Source organism: Rhinolophus hipposideros (genome assembly GCF_964194185.1).
Source record: "Rhinolophus hipposideros genome assembly, chromosome: 9".
NCBI lineage: Eukaryota > Metazoa > Chordata > Mammalia > Chiroptera > Rhinolophidae > Rhinolophus > Rhinolophus hipposideros.
In genome coordinates this window covers 13,825,121-13,838,794 of record NC_138055.1, presented here as the reverse complement: position 1 = coordinate 13,838,794, position 13,674 = coordinate 13,825,121, and the positions used below count along the sequence as shown (strand labels likewise).

The 13,674-nt window shown below is 46.2% G+C and overlaps 1 protein-coding gene across 2 annotated transcripts in view; it reads left to right on the top strand.

The window, feature by feature from the left end:
* The window catches only part of RFX4 (regulatory factor X4), a 139,258-nt gene that overhangs the window by 85,149 nt on the left and 40,435 nt on the right, over nt 1-13,674 (top strand). For both annotated transcript variants that reach the window (XM_081060966.1, XM_081060967.1), the window contains exons 9-11: nt 4,569-4,669; nt 6,697-6,755; nt 9,995-10,139. In XM_081060966.1, the coding sequence (XP_080917092.1) occupies nt 4,569-4,669; nt 6,697-6,755; nt 9,995-10,139 (305 nt within the window). The remainder of the gene's footprint in view (nt 1-4,568; nt 4,670-6,696; nt 6,756-9,994; nt 10,140-13,674) is intronic.

Genomic DNA, 13,674 nt, shown 5'->3' with positions numbered 1-13,674 from the left:
GGGTTTTTTTTTTTTAAATATTATATTGGGGAAGGGGAACAGGACTTTTTATTGGGGAACAGTATGTACTTCCAGGCCTTTTTTCAAGTCAAGTTGTTGTCCTTTCAATCCTAGTTGTGGAGGGCGTAGCTCAGCTCCAGGTCCAGTTGCCATTGCTAGTTACGGGGGGGGGGGGGGGTGCAGCCCACCATCCCTTGCGGGAGTTGAGGAATTGAACTGGCAACCTTGTGGTTGAGAGCCCGCGCTCCAACCAACTGAGCCATCCGGGAGGCAGCTCAGCTCAAGGTGCTGTGTTCAATCTTAGTTGCAGGGGGCGCTGCCCACCATCCCTTGCGGGATTCGAGGAATTGAACCAGCAACCTTGTGGTTGAGAACCCACTGGCCCATGTGGGAATCGAACCAACCGGCAGCCCTCGGAGCTAGGAACACGGAGCTCCAACCGCCTGAGCCACCGGGCCGGCCCCTGTATTGTAGTTTTAAACGTCTTTCCCCCTCTAATTGTAAAGTAATTTTCCCAATGGGTTTTTTTTTTTCCTTCATAAAAGGAAATTTGGCCTTTAGCAATTTGTTAAAAAAATTTGAGCTGACTTCTTTTACCTAGTTGTGGGGAAGTCTCTCCTTTCCTCCCTCTGGCACAGATGAGTCAGTTCTCAAGTCCTTGTCTCTTTGAAGACACCTGTCTTTTCATGAATTCCAGGGAGGTGGTGTGACTTCAGCTCCCTGATGGGTTAGAGAAAAGTTATAATTTTGTAGATTATCTGGCTTTTTGTTGTGATAGTGGGAGTGATGCTCTTTCCAATTTTCCACATATAGGTAGAACAAAAGCTCACCTTAATAGGCTAACAAAGGTTACCTCTAGGTGGAATTATGGTCAAATTTTAGTCTCATGCTTTTCTGCATTTTTCAAGTGTTCTACGTTAAGACTGAATTTTTTATAATCATATGTATATGCATATACATATGCAAAATTATATATATATGTAATATAGATGTATGTATACACAATATATGTATATGTGTATGTGTGTGTGTGTATATATATATGTATATATATTCCTTTAAGCTTTGTGTTATTAAATTCTTTCTTGTGCATTGATCACGTGAACTAGATAATGGCTAAATCGCTACCTTCATTTTACTAAGATGGTACCTCACGAGGAATCAATATTATAAAGCAGTTTGTGGGGTGAAATGCGAACCCCTATCTTTCTTCTCTCTAATTGCCTTGTATTTTAAAGATGTGAAAATTAAAGCTTAAGAGTGGAAATAACTTATCCATCTTTACCTGCAAATAAATAAAACACCCAGGAGTCAAACATTCATTCATTCATTAAACAAATGTTTATTGATTATCTCACTGTGCTAGGTTCTACAGTATATCATTAAAGAAGATAAGCATGCTCCCTGCCCTCATTGAGCTTATGTTCTGCCAGAGGAGACAATTGTTTAAAATTACATAGTTAATTAATTACCAAAGTGATCTTTGGCTTGTAAACCCAGTGCCTTTTCCATTAACTCAGGAAGACAAAGTTATTTCAAAGACCAACTATCATTGGACAGTTGACTTCTCAGTATTATACCTTCATTCATCCTAAAACTTGTTTGAGTGCCTTGTGCCAGGCCCTGTGCTTGCCCAGAGGTGGAAATGAGAACCAGCTCTAGAGGTTCTCACAACCCAAGCAGGCCCAGGCCAGGGCACAGCTCCCAGCTCACCAGTTCAGACCCACCCACCTTTCCTTTCCAATTTTGCAAAGCATATTGAAATAGGCTTTCTGGTGAATATGTGACAATATGATAGAGATAACCATGAATCACAAACCGTTATTTATAAGAAAGATAGATCATTCTCAAATTTGGGCTTTTTACCTCTTGTGACTCCCCAAGAGATCTTTGCACCGTGGTTATTTAGACAATTGGTGGAGTAGAAGAAAGCAGGTTGGGGGCGGGAGGTGGCGGGCTGGGCAAGGAGGATAAGATATCGACAAAGCAAAGAGAAGACTGAGGTACTAAAGCAACAGCAATGCCCCTGACACAAACGCAGCAGAAGGCCCTGGTCTGGAGAAGGGAGTCACAAGGCATCTAAGGTGCATGCACAGTGGGGGTGGGTATATTCTGCGGCTGCTGTAAAATAACAGTGGTGAGCCCAGGCTTTGCAGCCAGCCAGATCTGGGCTTGAATCTTGGCTCTTCCACTTACCTGCTGCATCTCCTTGGGCAAATAAAATCATTTCTCTGAGCCTTGATTTCTCACCTCTCTGCAGAGACTAACAATAGTACCTACTTGCTAGTGATGATTAAGTAAGAAAATACTCGTATGTGTGAAGTGGTTAGTGCTTGTCACCTTGCGGTCATTAAAAGGTAGCTACTGTTCTCGCAGCTATTATACCAGCATCACTGTTGGAGGTCATTCAGGGAGTCACAAGGGAGAACTGGAAATGAAGGAGGAGGACTGAAGCTGTACCCACAAATGTGAGAGCCAGCTGCACAAAAGGGAGGACAAGGCGTATCCACAGAAGTACAGGGCAGACCCTAGGAGCGCCAGCCTAGGACGTGAGATGGAGGAGGGAGAGTCGAGGATGGAGATGAGGATAAGTCAGCAGAGCAAAACGTCCAGCTGCAGGGTGGTCACCATCAAGGGAAAGTAGATCAAGAAGCAGGGTGATGGTCAGTATCATCTGATAGTGCAAGGAGGAGGAGAGGGCTGGGAGGCAGCTCGAAAACCAAGTGATTGGGGAGGACAGCTCCTCACCTGCTCGTTCGACACTGAGCAGAACAGCCTAAATGTCCTATACGCAGCTGGTCTGGAGTTCTGAAGACCTCTGCTCCAGAAATGTAAAAGTGAGTGTAGGTGGTGACTGAAGCTGTGGGCATGGAGAAGCTATCCCGGGAAGGAAGGAAGAGCAGTAAGAGAGGGCCCAGGACTGGAAGACCTAATGGCTAGATAGAAGGGGCTGAGCTTTGTGACTGAGGTGGAGCAGCCAGAAGACAGAGGGGTCACAAATACCAAGGGAAACAAATGTTTCTAAGAGGAGGAAGGGCTAGCAAAGCCAAATGCTTCCAAGATGTCAGGCGAGATGAGAACTAAAATGAGTCCACGGGGTTTGTGTCATGGATGGAGGTTACTGCCTGGGTGACAGCTGCTCAGATTGAAAAACAGGAATGAGGTCAGGAGTAAATGGGAGGTGAAGAAAAGGAGATGGAGAGATTAGACAACTCTTTGAAGAAGAATGTAAAGTGGAAGAAAGAGGGTGGTTGCTTGAAGAGTGAGGAAATAACAGGGTTTTGGTGTTTAAGGTGAGCCATTCTTGAATGCATTTAAATAATGAGAGGAATAGTCCAGGAGAGAGAGAAAGGTGGAATCTGCAGGAGAAGGGGCATGGAAGGTTCCTGAGAAGGAAGGAGGGGGATGAGATAAGGGATTGGCTCCTTGATTCTATCCAGGAAGCGGGGCGGGGGAGATGAGCGATGGGCATAGCCGAATGCTGATGAAGCTCTTCCTTTGCAGTTGTTTTCCCTGAGAAATAGGAGGTGATGCCACCTGCTTGCTGGTGGAGAAGGGGGAGCTGGGGAATTGGAGGTGTGAGGATCATGGAGAAGGATGGAATTTGTCATGGAAAAGGGAAGAATGTGTGAGCAGAGAAACATGGTAGGGTTGCCCAGCAAGGTAGGAGTTGGCGATCATGGTCTGACAGGAGAGTCAGTGAGAGACAGAGCCGGGGCTGGGTCGGCAGTGTTGGTGGCAGGCCAGGATGGTGTGGTGTCAGCATGGGGAGAGGTCCCTGTGGCTGGCACGATGGAGGAGAACTTCGTGGAGGACACTGGACCTAGGGCTATGAGCTGATGGTTCTGATGGTGACACCCTGAAAAATGGCTCAATATCTTCTCAGCTCCAAATTCCAATCTCATGTTATAACTTATTGCCCCCCTCAACCTTGCACTCCTCTAACTCCCTCCCACCTACTGCCCCCAAACAGTCCTTGAGTCTCCAATCTGATATAGTTTCAAGGTCTGTGTCAGGGTTATTTGCCAGTTTAAAAATACACTGTTGCTTTCCAGTTCGTGGCAAGCAGGAGGCAGTTTGGTAAGCCTGGGCCCGGGCTGGGCAGGCAGGGGGGGTGGTATGTTGTCAGGATTCCTGTCCAACTGGGGGGCTTGGACAACACTGGACAGCATGAAGGGAAGAGGCCAATTACAAATCAGCGCTCTCAGGCCCACTGCCACCTTTTCACCCCTCACCAAGGCTCTTCAAAAACCATGAAGGATGGTGTTTTGCTCACAGGCAGTGTTCTGGATGCCACCAAGCCTTTCAGTGGGTTTTCCCCACACTGGTGCATGCCGTGTCTTCCTGTTGACCAGCGCTGGCACCAGAGTACGTTCTATTGGTGCCCTTCTCAGACCCACCAGCTCTCCACAGGACTCAGACTGCCAGCCCTATCTCTGAAGTTGCTGCTACGAGTGGCATCTATTGGTTGCAGCCAAAACATGATTAGGGGAAATAAGACCCTGCAGGGCCTATTGGAAGGACCAGGTAGCACACGAGGCGCTGAAATGTGGCATTTCTCTTTCTAGCTTAACTCAGGTGATCCGGAAGTTTGCCAAGCAGCTGGATGAGTGGCTAAAAGTGGCTCTCCACGACCTACCAGAAAATTTGCGAAACATCAAGTTTGAACGTGAGTAGTGAGTCTGAGAGCAGAGGGAAAAGGAGAACAACATTTTAGTGCCAAACATCTTACATGGGTTGTTAATAAAATAATAACAATAGCTACCATTTACTGTTTGTTACTATAAAGCACCAAGTATTATGTCGAGTGCTTTTCTGTACATTAACTTATTTAATCCTCACAAAATGTTCACTACAGGTGGCACACCTCTTTTTATAGGAAAGGAAACAGGTTTAGAGAGGTAGTAAGTGGCAGAGGCAGGTCATGTGCTCCCAGGTTTGTCTGTCGGCCCCAAAGTTTCTGCTCATCACTGCCATACTCTTTGTCTCATTTAATCCTCATGTCACCTCGATTATGTAGGGAACAGTATCCCTGTTCTACAGATGAGGCTCCGAGAGGCAAAGAAATTTCCCCAAAGCCACACAGCCGGTAATTCAGGACCAGAAGTCAAACTCCAGTCTGTCTGAGCCCCAAACTCAGATTTCCCCAAAGCTCCTGCCACAGAATGGTGGTAGCAGGAGACAGAAAACAGCTTTGGGGCTTTCCTATTTAATTCCCTGTCTAATGAGAAAGCCAAATTAATATTTCTCATACAGGGATTGGGACTGTGACTCTTTTCTCCGCTGAGCATCACCATTCATTCCTCAGCATTAGTGTTGAGTGAGAAAACTGGTCCTCTTTCTGTCTCCATGTGTCTGTACTTGTGGGAAGACTCACGTGCTATTAAACAAAGATGAAATGATTTTTAAGCAAAAAAGTTGTGAGATATATGTCTCTTAAAGCCCCATTTGAAGACAGCTTGCCATTCTTGCCCGAAATCGTGCCCGCGAGGAAAATGAAGGAGATCAAATTACCCTCTCTCCACAGGCGAAGGGAACCCTTTCAGCGGCTCTGAGGCCGCCTGCGGCGCCCATCACCTATTGATAAAACCCGCTTTATTTCACGGCTCTCAGTTCTTTTCTTTTCACGAGCACTAAATTCCACATCACAAAGTTAAAGAAAAAGTAATTAAGGAGACGGATTAACGATTGATCGGCCTGGAAAATTAGAAGTTCATCTGTCCCCTCCACCCCCCTTTCCTCCACCCCACGCCCTGTTTTTCAAACCAAGCTGGCTCGGAGTACAAATTACAATAATCCCAGGGATGTTTCTGACTGTTTCTTGACCAGTTCAGAAATTAATGAGAAGAATGCCCGCACCCATTTTAATTCTGCTGGCAAAACAAACCTGTTGAAAGTTGGCAGAGAGGAGATTTCCTGGACTTTCGACCTGTGGGTACCTGGGGACACCTGCTCTTCCCAGGGAGCCTGCGCCGCACCTCAAGAACATCCAGGGAGTGGAAACACAGGCCACTCCGAACGACTCTGTGAAAATGAAGACCTTGGGCAGGCATGTAGCATGTCTGCTTCAAAATCCACAGATACAAGATCAGCCCATTTCATATCGTCAGCCAATCTGTTCGCGCAGGAAACAGGATCCATCACCAAAATACACAAATAGGTCATGGAGCTCATTTGATGAAACTGACAGATTATGAACGCAGAGCCACGTTCAAGGTGCAGCACAGGGCTCCCTTCTCCGAGCAACCCCGAGCACCACACACCACTGCGGCTGGATGAGGTCTTCCTCTTAGCTAGACTACTTTGTAAAGGGCCTTCTTCAAAGCTTCCACTTGATTCCTGCAGTCATTTGTGGGGAGAAGTGATTGAGCTTGCAATGAGCGAAATGAAAGACAAGTAAATAATTGCTTTTACTCACGGTTGATTGACACCACAGTTTCTCACATCTGCCCAGGGTGGCGTATGAGAGACTTTGAAATATGTACCCCAAATATCGCCATTTTAGGAAAGAGTTGTCTGAATGGGAGACCAGAGACTCCAATGCAGGGTTTTGCCAGTGGGCGCCTAAAACGGGGTAGAACATTGAGATGAATTTAGGCAAATCAAAAAGCTGCTTTTTGAAATCTGCCCGTGGAAAATCCAAAGAAGGACCATAAAGCCTGCAAATATTTCACACTAGCTCTTTTCTTCTTGCAGTGTCCAGAAGGTTTTCCCAAATTCTGAGACGGCAAACATCACTAAATCATCTTTGCCAGGTATGTGTCCGTTGTTACATGTTCTAGTAACTACTGCTAAGTCCTTCAAATGAGGGCAAATCCACAAAACTACCCCTCAGAGGTTCAGTTGGGGGGGGTGGGGAATGGCTGTGTAACAGTACACTCTCACTAGTATGTTTAATGTCTACAAATAAGGAATAAAAACATTAGCCAATCACTGAGTAATTTCAACTAGCATGCAACATAACTGCTGATATCACTTGCCCCTTAACCTTTCAGATATGGCCTAGATCTACAAGCGTGTGTTTCCCTTAAATAAATCAGGATTTCTCAGCCACATTTTGGGCTGGATAATTCTTTGTTGTTGCGAGTTGTTCTGTGCATTGTAGATGTTTAGTAGGATCCTGGGCCTCTACCCACTAGATGCCAGGAGTACCCCCAACCCCCAAGTACCTGAATTCTGGCAGTCGGGAATGTCTGGACACTGCCAAATGTAGCCTAGGGACACAATATCGCCCACCCCCACTGCTGTGAACACTGAGATCAGTGATTCAAACAGAGAAAGAGGATGCGTTGTTTGTGTCATCCAAAAGAGTCCAAAGCCACAAAGTATATTAAATATTTACCCAATTTTGCTTTTCCAGATTTCTGTTCTATTTAACACAAAAATGACATATCCTTAATATACAAAAGCAAAAATAGCAAAAGTATATCCAGTAAAAAGTAGAAGATCCCCTATAACTCCCGAGTTATCACTTGATGGCAAAAAGGTTGGCATTTTTAATTTAGCTCCTTAAGGAAGGGACTCTTAAGTCTGCCCATTAGCATTCCTTAAAATATCAGTGATCCTAAAATAGAAGGGCAAACCGGTGGCCACAGGTCAAATCTGGCCCTCAGATGTGTGGGCTTATTTTTGTTTGATTTGCATATGTTCAATTTTTTTTAATTTTTAAAATTTTTCTTTTTTTCTTTTTTTTTTTTTTTTTTACTTACTAACAACTTAAACTGGTAGAGGACCGTTAAACACCCACATTTTCTAATGAGAAAAAATGTGAAGAGCTGGCAGCCCAGAGCTACTTTTCCCCAGGGCAGTAATGACCTGGATGGACCAAGCGTCTCTCCATCAGACACGGTCCTCATCACCCCCACTTTTCTTACGCCTGGCTCGTGTGTCCCAGCTCGAAGAGCCGGTCTTGGGTCGTATCAGGAACCAGAAATGGTTTTGATGCCTCGCTCTGGGGCTCTAGACAGTTTAGAAAGGCCTTGGACCCTGTAATGCAGGTAAAAGCACCCACACCAATGCCTACAAGCACCTGCTTACATTCTCTCTCTCTCTCTCTCTCTCTTTCACACACACACACACACACACACAAACACACACACTCCACTTCCCACACACACAATATGTAATTTAATCAGCAAATGCTACCTTTCCATCTTCACTAGGCAGCTATCAGACACATTCCTGGATCAGCCAAGGAACTGGGGTTAGTGCTGGAATGAAACACCATGGAATGTCTTAGTATCCCGGCGAGCTTTCCTAAACACACACAAAGCAACTCAGAGTACACAGCCCCCAGCCAAAATCTCATCCCTAAACACTTAAACCCAAGATCTAAATATCCAGTCCCTTCCAGGAACACTAAGCAAGCAACTTGGCACTCACATCTCAGCCATTCGTTCCACAAAATCTTTTCAGTGCCTACTGTGTGCCAGACACTAGGCGTTCTTAGTGGTATTTGCCCTCAGCAGAAAACAAAAAGTAAACCAAAAAATAATTAAATGTGATATATGTTATGAAGGAAACAGAATGGAAATAGAGAATAATGGAGCATTTAGGTCCTCTTTAGATAACGTGGTGAGAAAATGTCTCTACATGGGAGTGCCACGTAAGTTGGAGCATGCCTGATGGAAAGGTTGCCGGGGCAGTGGCAGGGTGAGAGAAGAATGTTCCAGCCAGCGGGAACGCCACGTGCAAAGGTCCTGAGGTATAGCCTCCTTTATGGAGCTCTTACTCCCTGAACTATGCACTTTTCCAACAATTTCTCAAGAAATCCTCAGCAGCACCCCTCCGTAAGAGGTAGAAGGCACAGTGACAGCTGCATTTTATAGCACAGGAAACTGAGGGTAATCTACTGGCTGCCCCACGTCAATCAGCTGATCAGCAGCAAAGCCAGGATTTGAACTAGGTACATTTGAATCCAGAATCCCAGACCTTTACATTCAGTTGTTTTCATTCTCGTTAGCGACGGACCCAACTCACGTGTTCAGATATCCTAGGCCCCTGACCTTCAAAGAATTCTAACAATGATTTAAGTAAGGTTTTACTTGTGCTGAGATAGTCTGGGTGTAAAAGGCACTGTCAGTATTTACCTTTGCCTGGAAATTCACAAGCATTAGGAGACACATAATGTCCATGTGCATTTGAGGTCTTTTTTTCTTTTTCCTTTTTTTTTTTCATTTTACTAAAGACTTTTTTGAAAATATGTAAATAAAGGAAATAATTCTGGAAATGTTTTTCTTTGCTTTTATCAGTATTGTTTCAGCTTGGTGGTTCCAAGTATTTTTGTTCCAAGTGTTGTTCCACCTTGCAAATTTAAGTTTTACTAATGAGGGTTTGCTGAGGAAACCACAGCTTAAATACACACACACACACACACACACACACACACACACACACACACACACATGCCCATAAACTACCAAGTCGTAAGGTATGGTTTCCCTTTCCCTCCATCTCAATTATTTATATTTGTTTTAATCATTATAGTTCTATAAAAAGCCAAAACAGAAAGCTAGGCTGTGAATTGCTTCAGAATGCATTTAAAGGAAAACATACACTGTAAATCAGTGGGGTTAAAGCTCTCATAGGCCCAGGTGGCTGCAGGACCATCCCTAGCTCTGGGTGTGTCGCTTCTTTGGCACTAGAGACACACTGGTGATTAAGCAAGAAGGCTGACAGATCTCTGGGCCGCATCCCATTGATCCACGGGGTCAAGACCAAAGGGGCTGGGGACAGCAGGGCTTGGTGTGGCCCTGCCACCTCAAGGTGGTTTTGCACAGAGAAGGGAGATAGATGTGAGAGAGCTGCAAGAGAAAACAGTGCACGGATCTACTGAGTTGTGGACCCACCTCCTCATTTCCTGAAACTGAGTTTCCCTGAATTTCAAAGTACTTTGCAAAACACCTTTGGCAGATTCATTGAAAAGGCTTAAAAGAAGTGAAGGGTTTGAACCTAACAACCCATGAGCTAATGAGTTGATTGGACTGGATTCTAGGCATCGCGAACAGTGATCCACAGTGCAGACATCACCTTCCAGATGCTGGAAGACTGGAGGAATGTGGACCTCAACAGCATCACTAAGCAAACCCTTTACACCATGGAGGACTCTCGCGATGAGCACCGGAAACTCATCATCCAGTGTAAGATGTCCCACCAGGGGTTGTTGTCTTTTCGACTTGTTGAAAAAAGAAAGGAAGAAAAAGTATCTTGGGCAATATTTAAGTGGCATTCCCACCCTGGGCTTCCCGGTAGGGTCCTCTCCCTTTTGTTGTTCCTGTTTAATGGGTCAGCCCAGATGGGTTCACTAATTGCTTTAAGAGGACATGTGTCAAGATTTGGGGGGAAAATGGTTCCTGGGCAGCACAGAGCCATGCAGAAAGCCCCTCAGGGGACCCTCGATGCCATGCACAGTTCCATAGGTGGCATGAAAAAAGAGAGAATAGAAGCTTGTCGCCTCTCTGTGTATGTCAGCCTGGAGTCAGCTGGATAAGCTGCTGGTTTTTCAGTGAGGGTCACATGAGTCAACCCACCTCTTGGCAGGGGAACCTTTGGATCACATTAAATGTTTGAGAAGGGGCTGGATAGTGATTTACTTCTGTGGACATATCTTCATGTCTCTGTGCTCAACGACTGTGGGAATACGGCTCCAAACGTAGCCCTGATGCAGTCGGCTTATTCTGGCAGCAGAGGACATGGGTGGGCCACACAACATCGTTAGCACATCTGTGCTGTTTCCCAAAGGCCCGGCACAGCCTGCTGCCCAGGGTCCTCAGCCCGGGGACGCTGGACGGGGGTCCTTGGCGTCTTCCTTACTTTGCTCAGCCTTCCTTTCTCATGCCTCTGGGGAAGAGGAGCAGGAGGGTGGGAAGGATGTCAGCTCTCCTCCCATCAGCTCTCCGCAAGGTTGGTGCTGAGTATCTGGAGCTGGGAGGATATGGCAGCTGCCACACGCTCACCTTTTGAATGGGGTGAAGCCCAAGATCCTAATAGTGACATTGTTCCGGAAGCTGCAGAGTGGCTGTCCCCCCGAGAAGAGGGGTCTGTTCTTCTGAGAGCCTCTGGCCCCTCTGATTTCCAATATATGCCTTCTACACTGTTGTCTTGAGGGAAAGCTATCTCCAGCCTGTCTAAGCTTGTGGTGGTTATAAACAATGTTCCCTAAGGTGTTCCTATTAGAGACTTCTTTCCCATTTCAAAACCCTTTTCAAAAGTAAGTGGAGCGGCTGAAACATTGTACCACGTGGACCTTCCGTGGAGCTTCTGTTCTCATCCACCCCAGAGCTCCTATCAGGAACTTATTTCTTCCTCCATGCAGCCCCCAGCCTGCTTTCCCCTGTTAAGAATTTTAGAGATTGTCACTAAAATAATATTTCAGCATATAAGCTGCTTAGTTAGTCTGTGCCAGGTCCCCTGTCAAACCCACCGCATGCAGGAGCTCATTTAATCTCCACATTGACGGCATGAGGAAGAGTCTTTACAGATGAGAAAACAGCCTCAGAGTCAGCGAACCTCCCCACAAGTCCGGTCTCAGCTGTACCACCATGCTCTAGTGCTGTCACTTTGCATAGGAGCAGAGGAGACAACATTAACAAGATGTGGGCACGCTTCAGAGGTTCCGGGATCTTCCCAAGTTCTTTCAGTCATGCTTCTTGTTCTGTTTTTCCCTACTCCTTGCTAGCAGGCCAATGAAAAGCATGGCTGGTGAGCACTAACAGCATTAGCTGTACTGGGATGGCTGGGTCCCCAGGGCCGCATACCAGCCTGGCGTGGAGGAGGTGTCTGTAATGTCTGTACAGGACCAATCCGATGAGTGGAAACCGAGAACATCTGACTTCCTGGTTCTGCTAACCATTCCAGCAGCATTAGCTCAGCTCTCTTCTCCCCTCAGCATCTTTCGTGGGGGAGGAAAAGGTGACCCTGACTCATAGGCTAAAATACAATTACCATCACTTGCTTTAGGGACCAGGCTTGGAGCCTTTGCTCGAACACCATGAAGGTCACAGCTACCTCTCAACGAAAACCTTTTGGGGCTTTCTGTTCAAGCATCTGAGGGCAGAATGGTGCCCTTTCAGGCTGTGATTGTATCTTTCTTCTAGACACTCTGAGTCTCTTTCCCTTGATTCAGCCAGGTCAGCATCTCTTTCATCTGTGGTTTAGTTCAGCCCAGTTGGTACGTACTCAGTGCCTGTCCTGGATCAGGCACGATGTTAGATGCTGGGCAGTAAGCCGGGAATAAGGTAGACACTGCCCTTCCCATATGGAACTCAAAGCTAATGGCTAATTGGAAGGTGACCAACTAATTTACACATGTGTTGCATCTTACCAAAGAAGACCCGCTATGTGAGGCAGTGCCAGGAAGAAGGGGATGGAGAAAGGGTGCCAAGCCTGAACGCAGATGGCCTGGCACACGGATGTCATCCCTGCACTTCCCGGACACCTGGGAAGTGAGTCCCTGCACACAGTGAGCTGGACCAGAGGTCAGTTTGAGCAGGATCAGGGTCAACTGTGTGCTGCATTCTCCTTTCCTTACAACCAGCTGCCCAGTCGACAGGTTCTTGCTTTAGGGGGTCACCGTCACATCTGTGCTCTAGATCCTGGCTGGGAACATTCTGCTCACCTTAAACGAAAAAGTGCAGCTGGGCCTCAAGCATACTGATTAGAATGAATAGGTGGTACTGTGGTAAGAACATAGGCCTGGGATGCCCAGCAGACCTTGATTCCAACCCTGGCCCTCGTGCACTGTGACTTGGCTTCCAAATCTGTCAAATGGGGGTAATGCGAAGGGATTAAATGGGGCCGTGTGTGCCCCATGCCTGGTACACAGTGTAGTGCTAATGCAGTGAAGCGGTTAGGAGGCAAGCACTCGGGTCAGGCTGGGGTTCAAAGTTGCCTCTGCCATTCACTAGCTGTGAAACCTTTGGAAAGTTGCTCAGTTCTTAGTGCCTCAGTTTCCTCATTTGTAAAATAGGGGTAATGATAGTACCTACCTCCTTGGGTTGTTCATGGATTCATTCAACAAACACTTGAGCAACTCCTATATATCAAGCACTGGTCTAGGTGCTGGCCTCGTGACATTCACATTCTAGAGGTTGTCAAAGGTCAAACGAGTGTGTTGATGTGACGTCTTTCGAAGAGTGCCTGGCCCGTGGCACGTACTGGGTAACTGTTAGCAGTCAGCACTTTCATTGCCACCACTGTCATCATTTTCAATTGAACCACAATAGCTCAGGTACACAGACGGTGTTATGAAGAGTAAACGAGCACCAACCAGAAATTCAGAGGCCAGGGTTCCAGGCCCTGCTCTGTCACTAAGACACCCTCTGACTTTGAATGGGCCGCTGAATCTCTTTAAGACAGCGCTTCCTCACCTGTAAAATGAGGCAGATTAACTAAATGGACTTTCAAAGCCCCTTGTCATTCTAAAGTGTCATGACCTTCTGGTCCTGGAAGCTGACCTCTGGTAGCAGTTATCAACTGAGTATAAAATAGGGCCAATTGGCTGGGCCAGTGAAATGGGAGAAAAAAACTGCCCAAATGAAAACTATATTGAAATGTATGGATCTTGAATTGTGACTTGATTTATTGATATCCACATACAAAAACACAAAAAAATGGAATGAAAAGAGATGTTTCAAATTGGAGGTCACCACAGCGATGTTTGTTTCCCATCGTGCT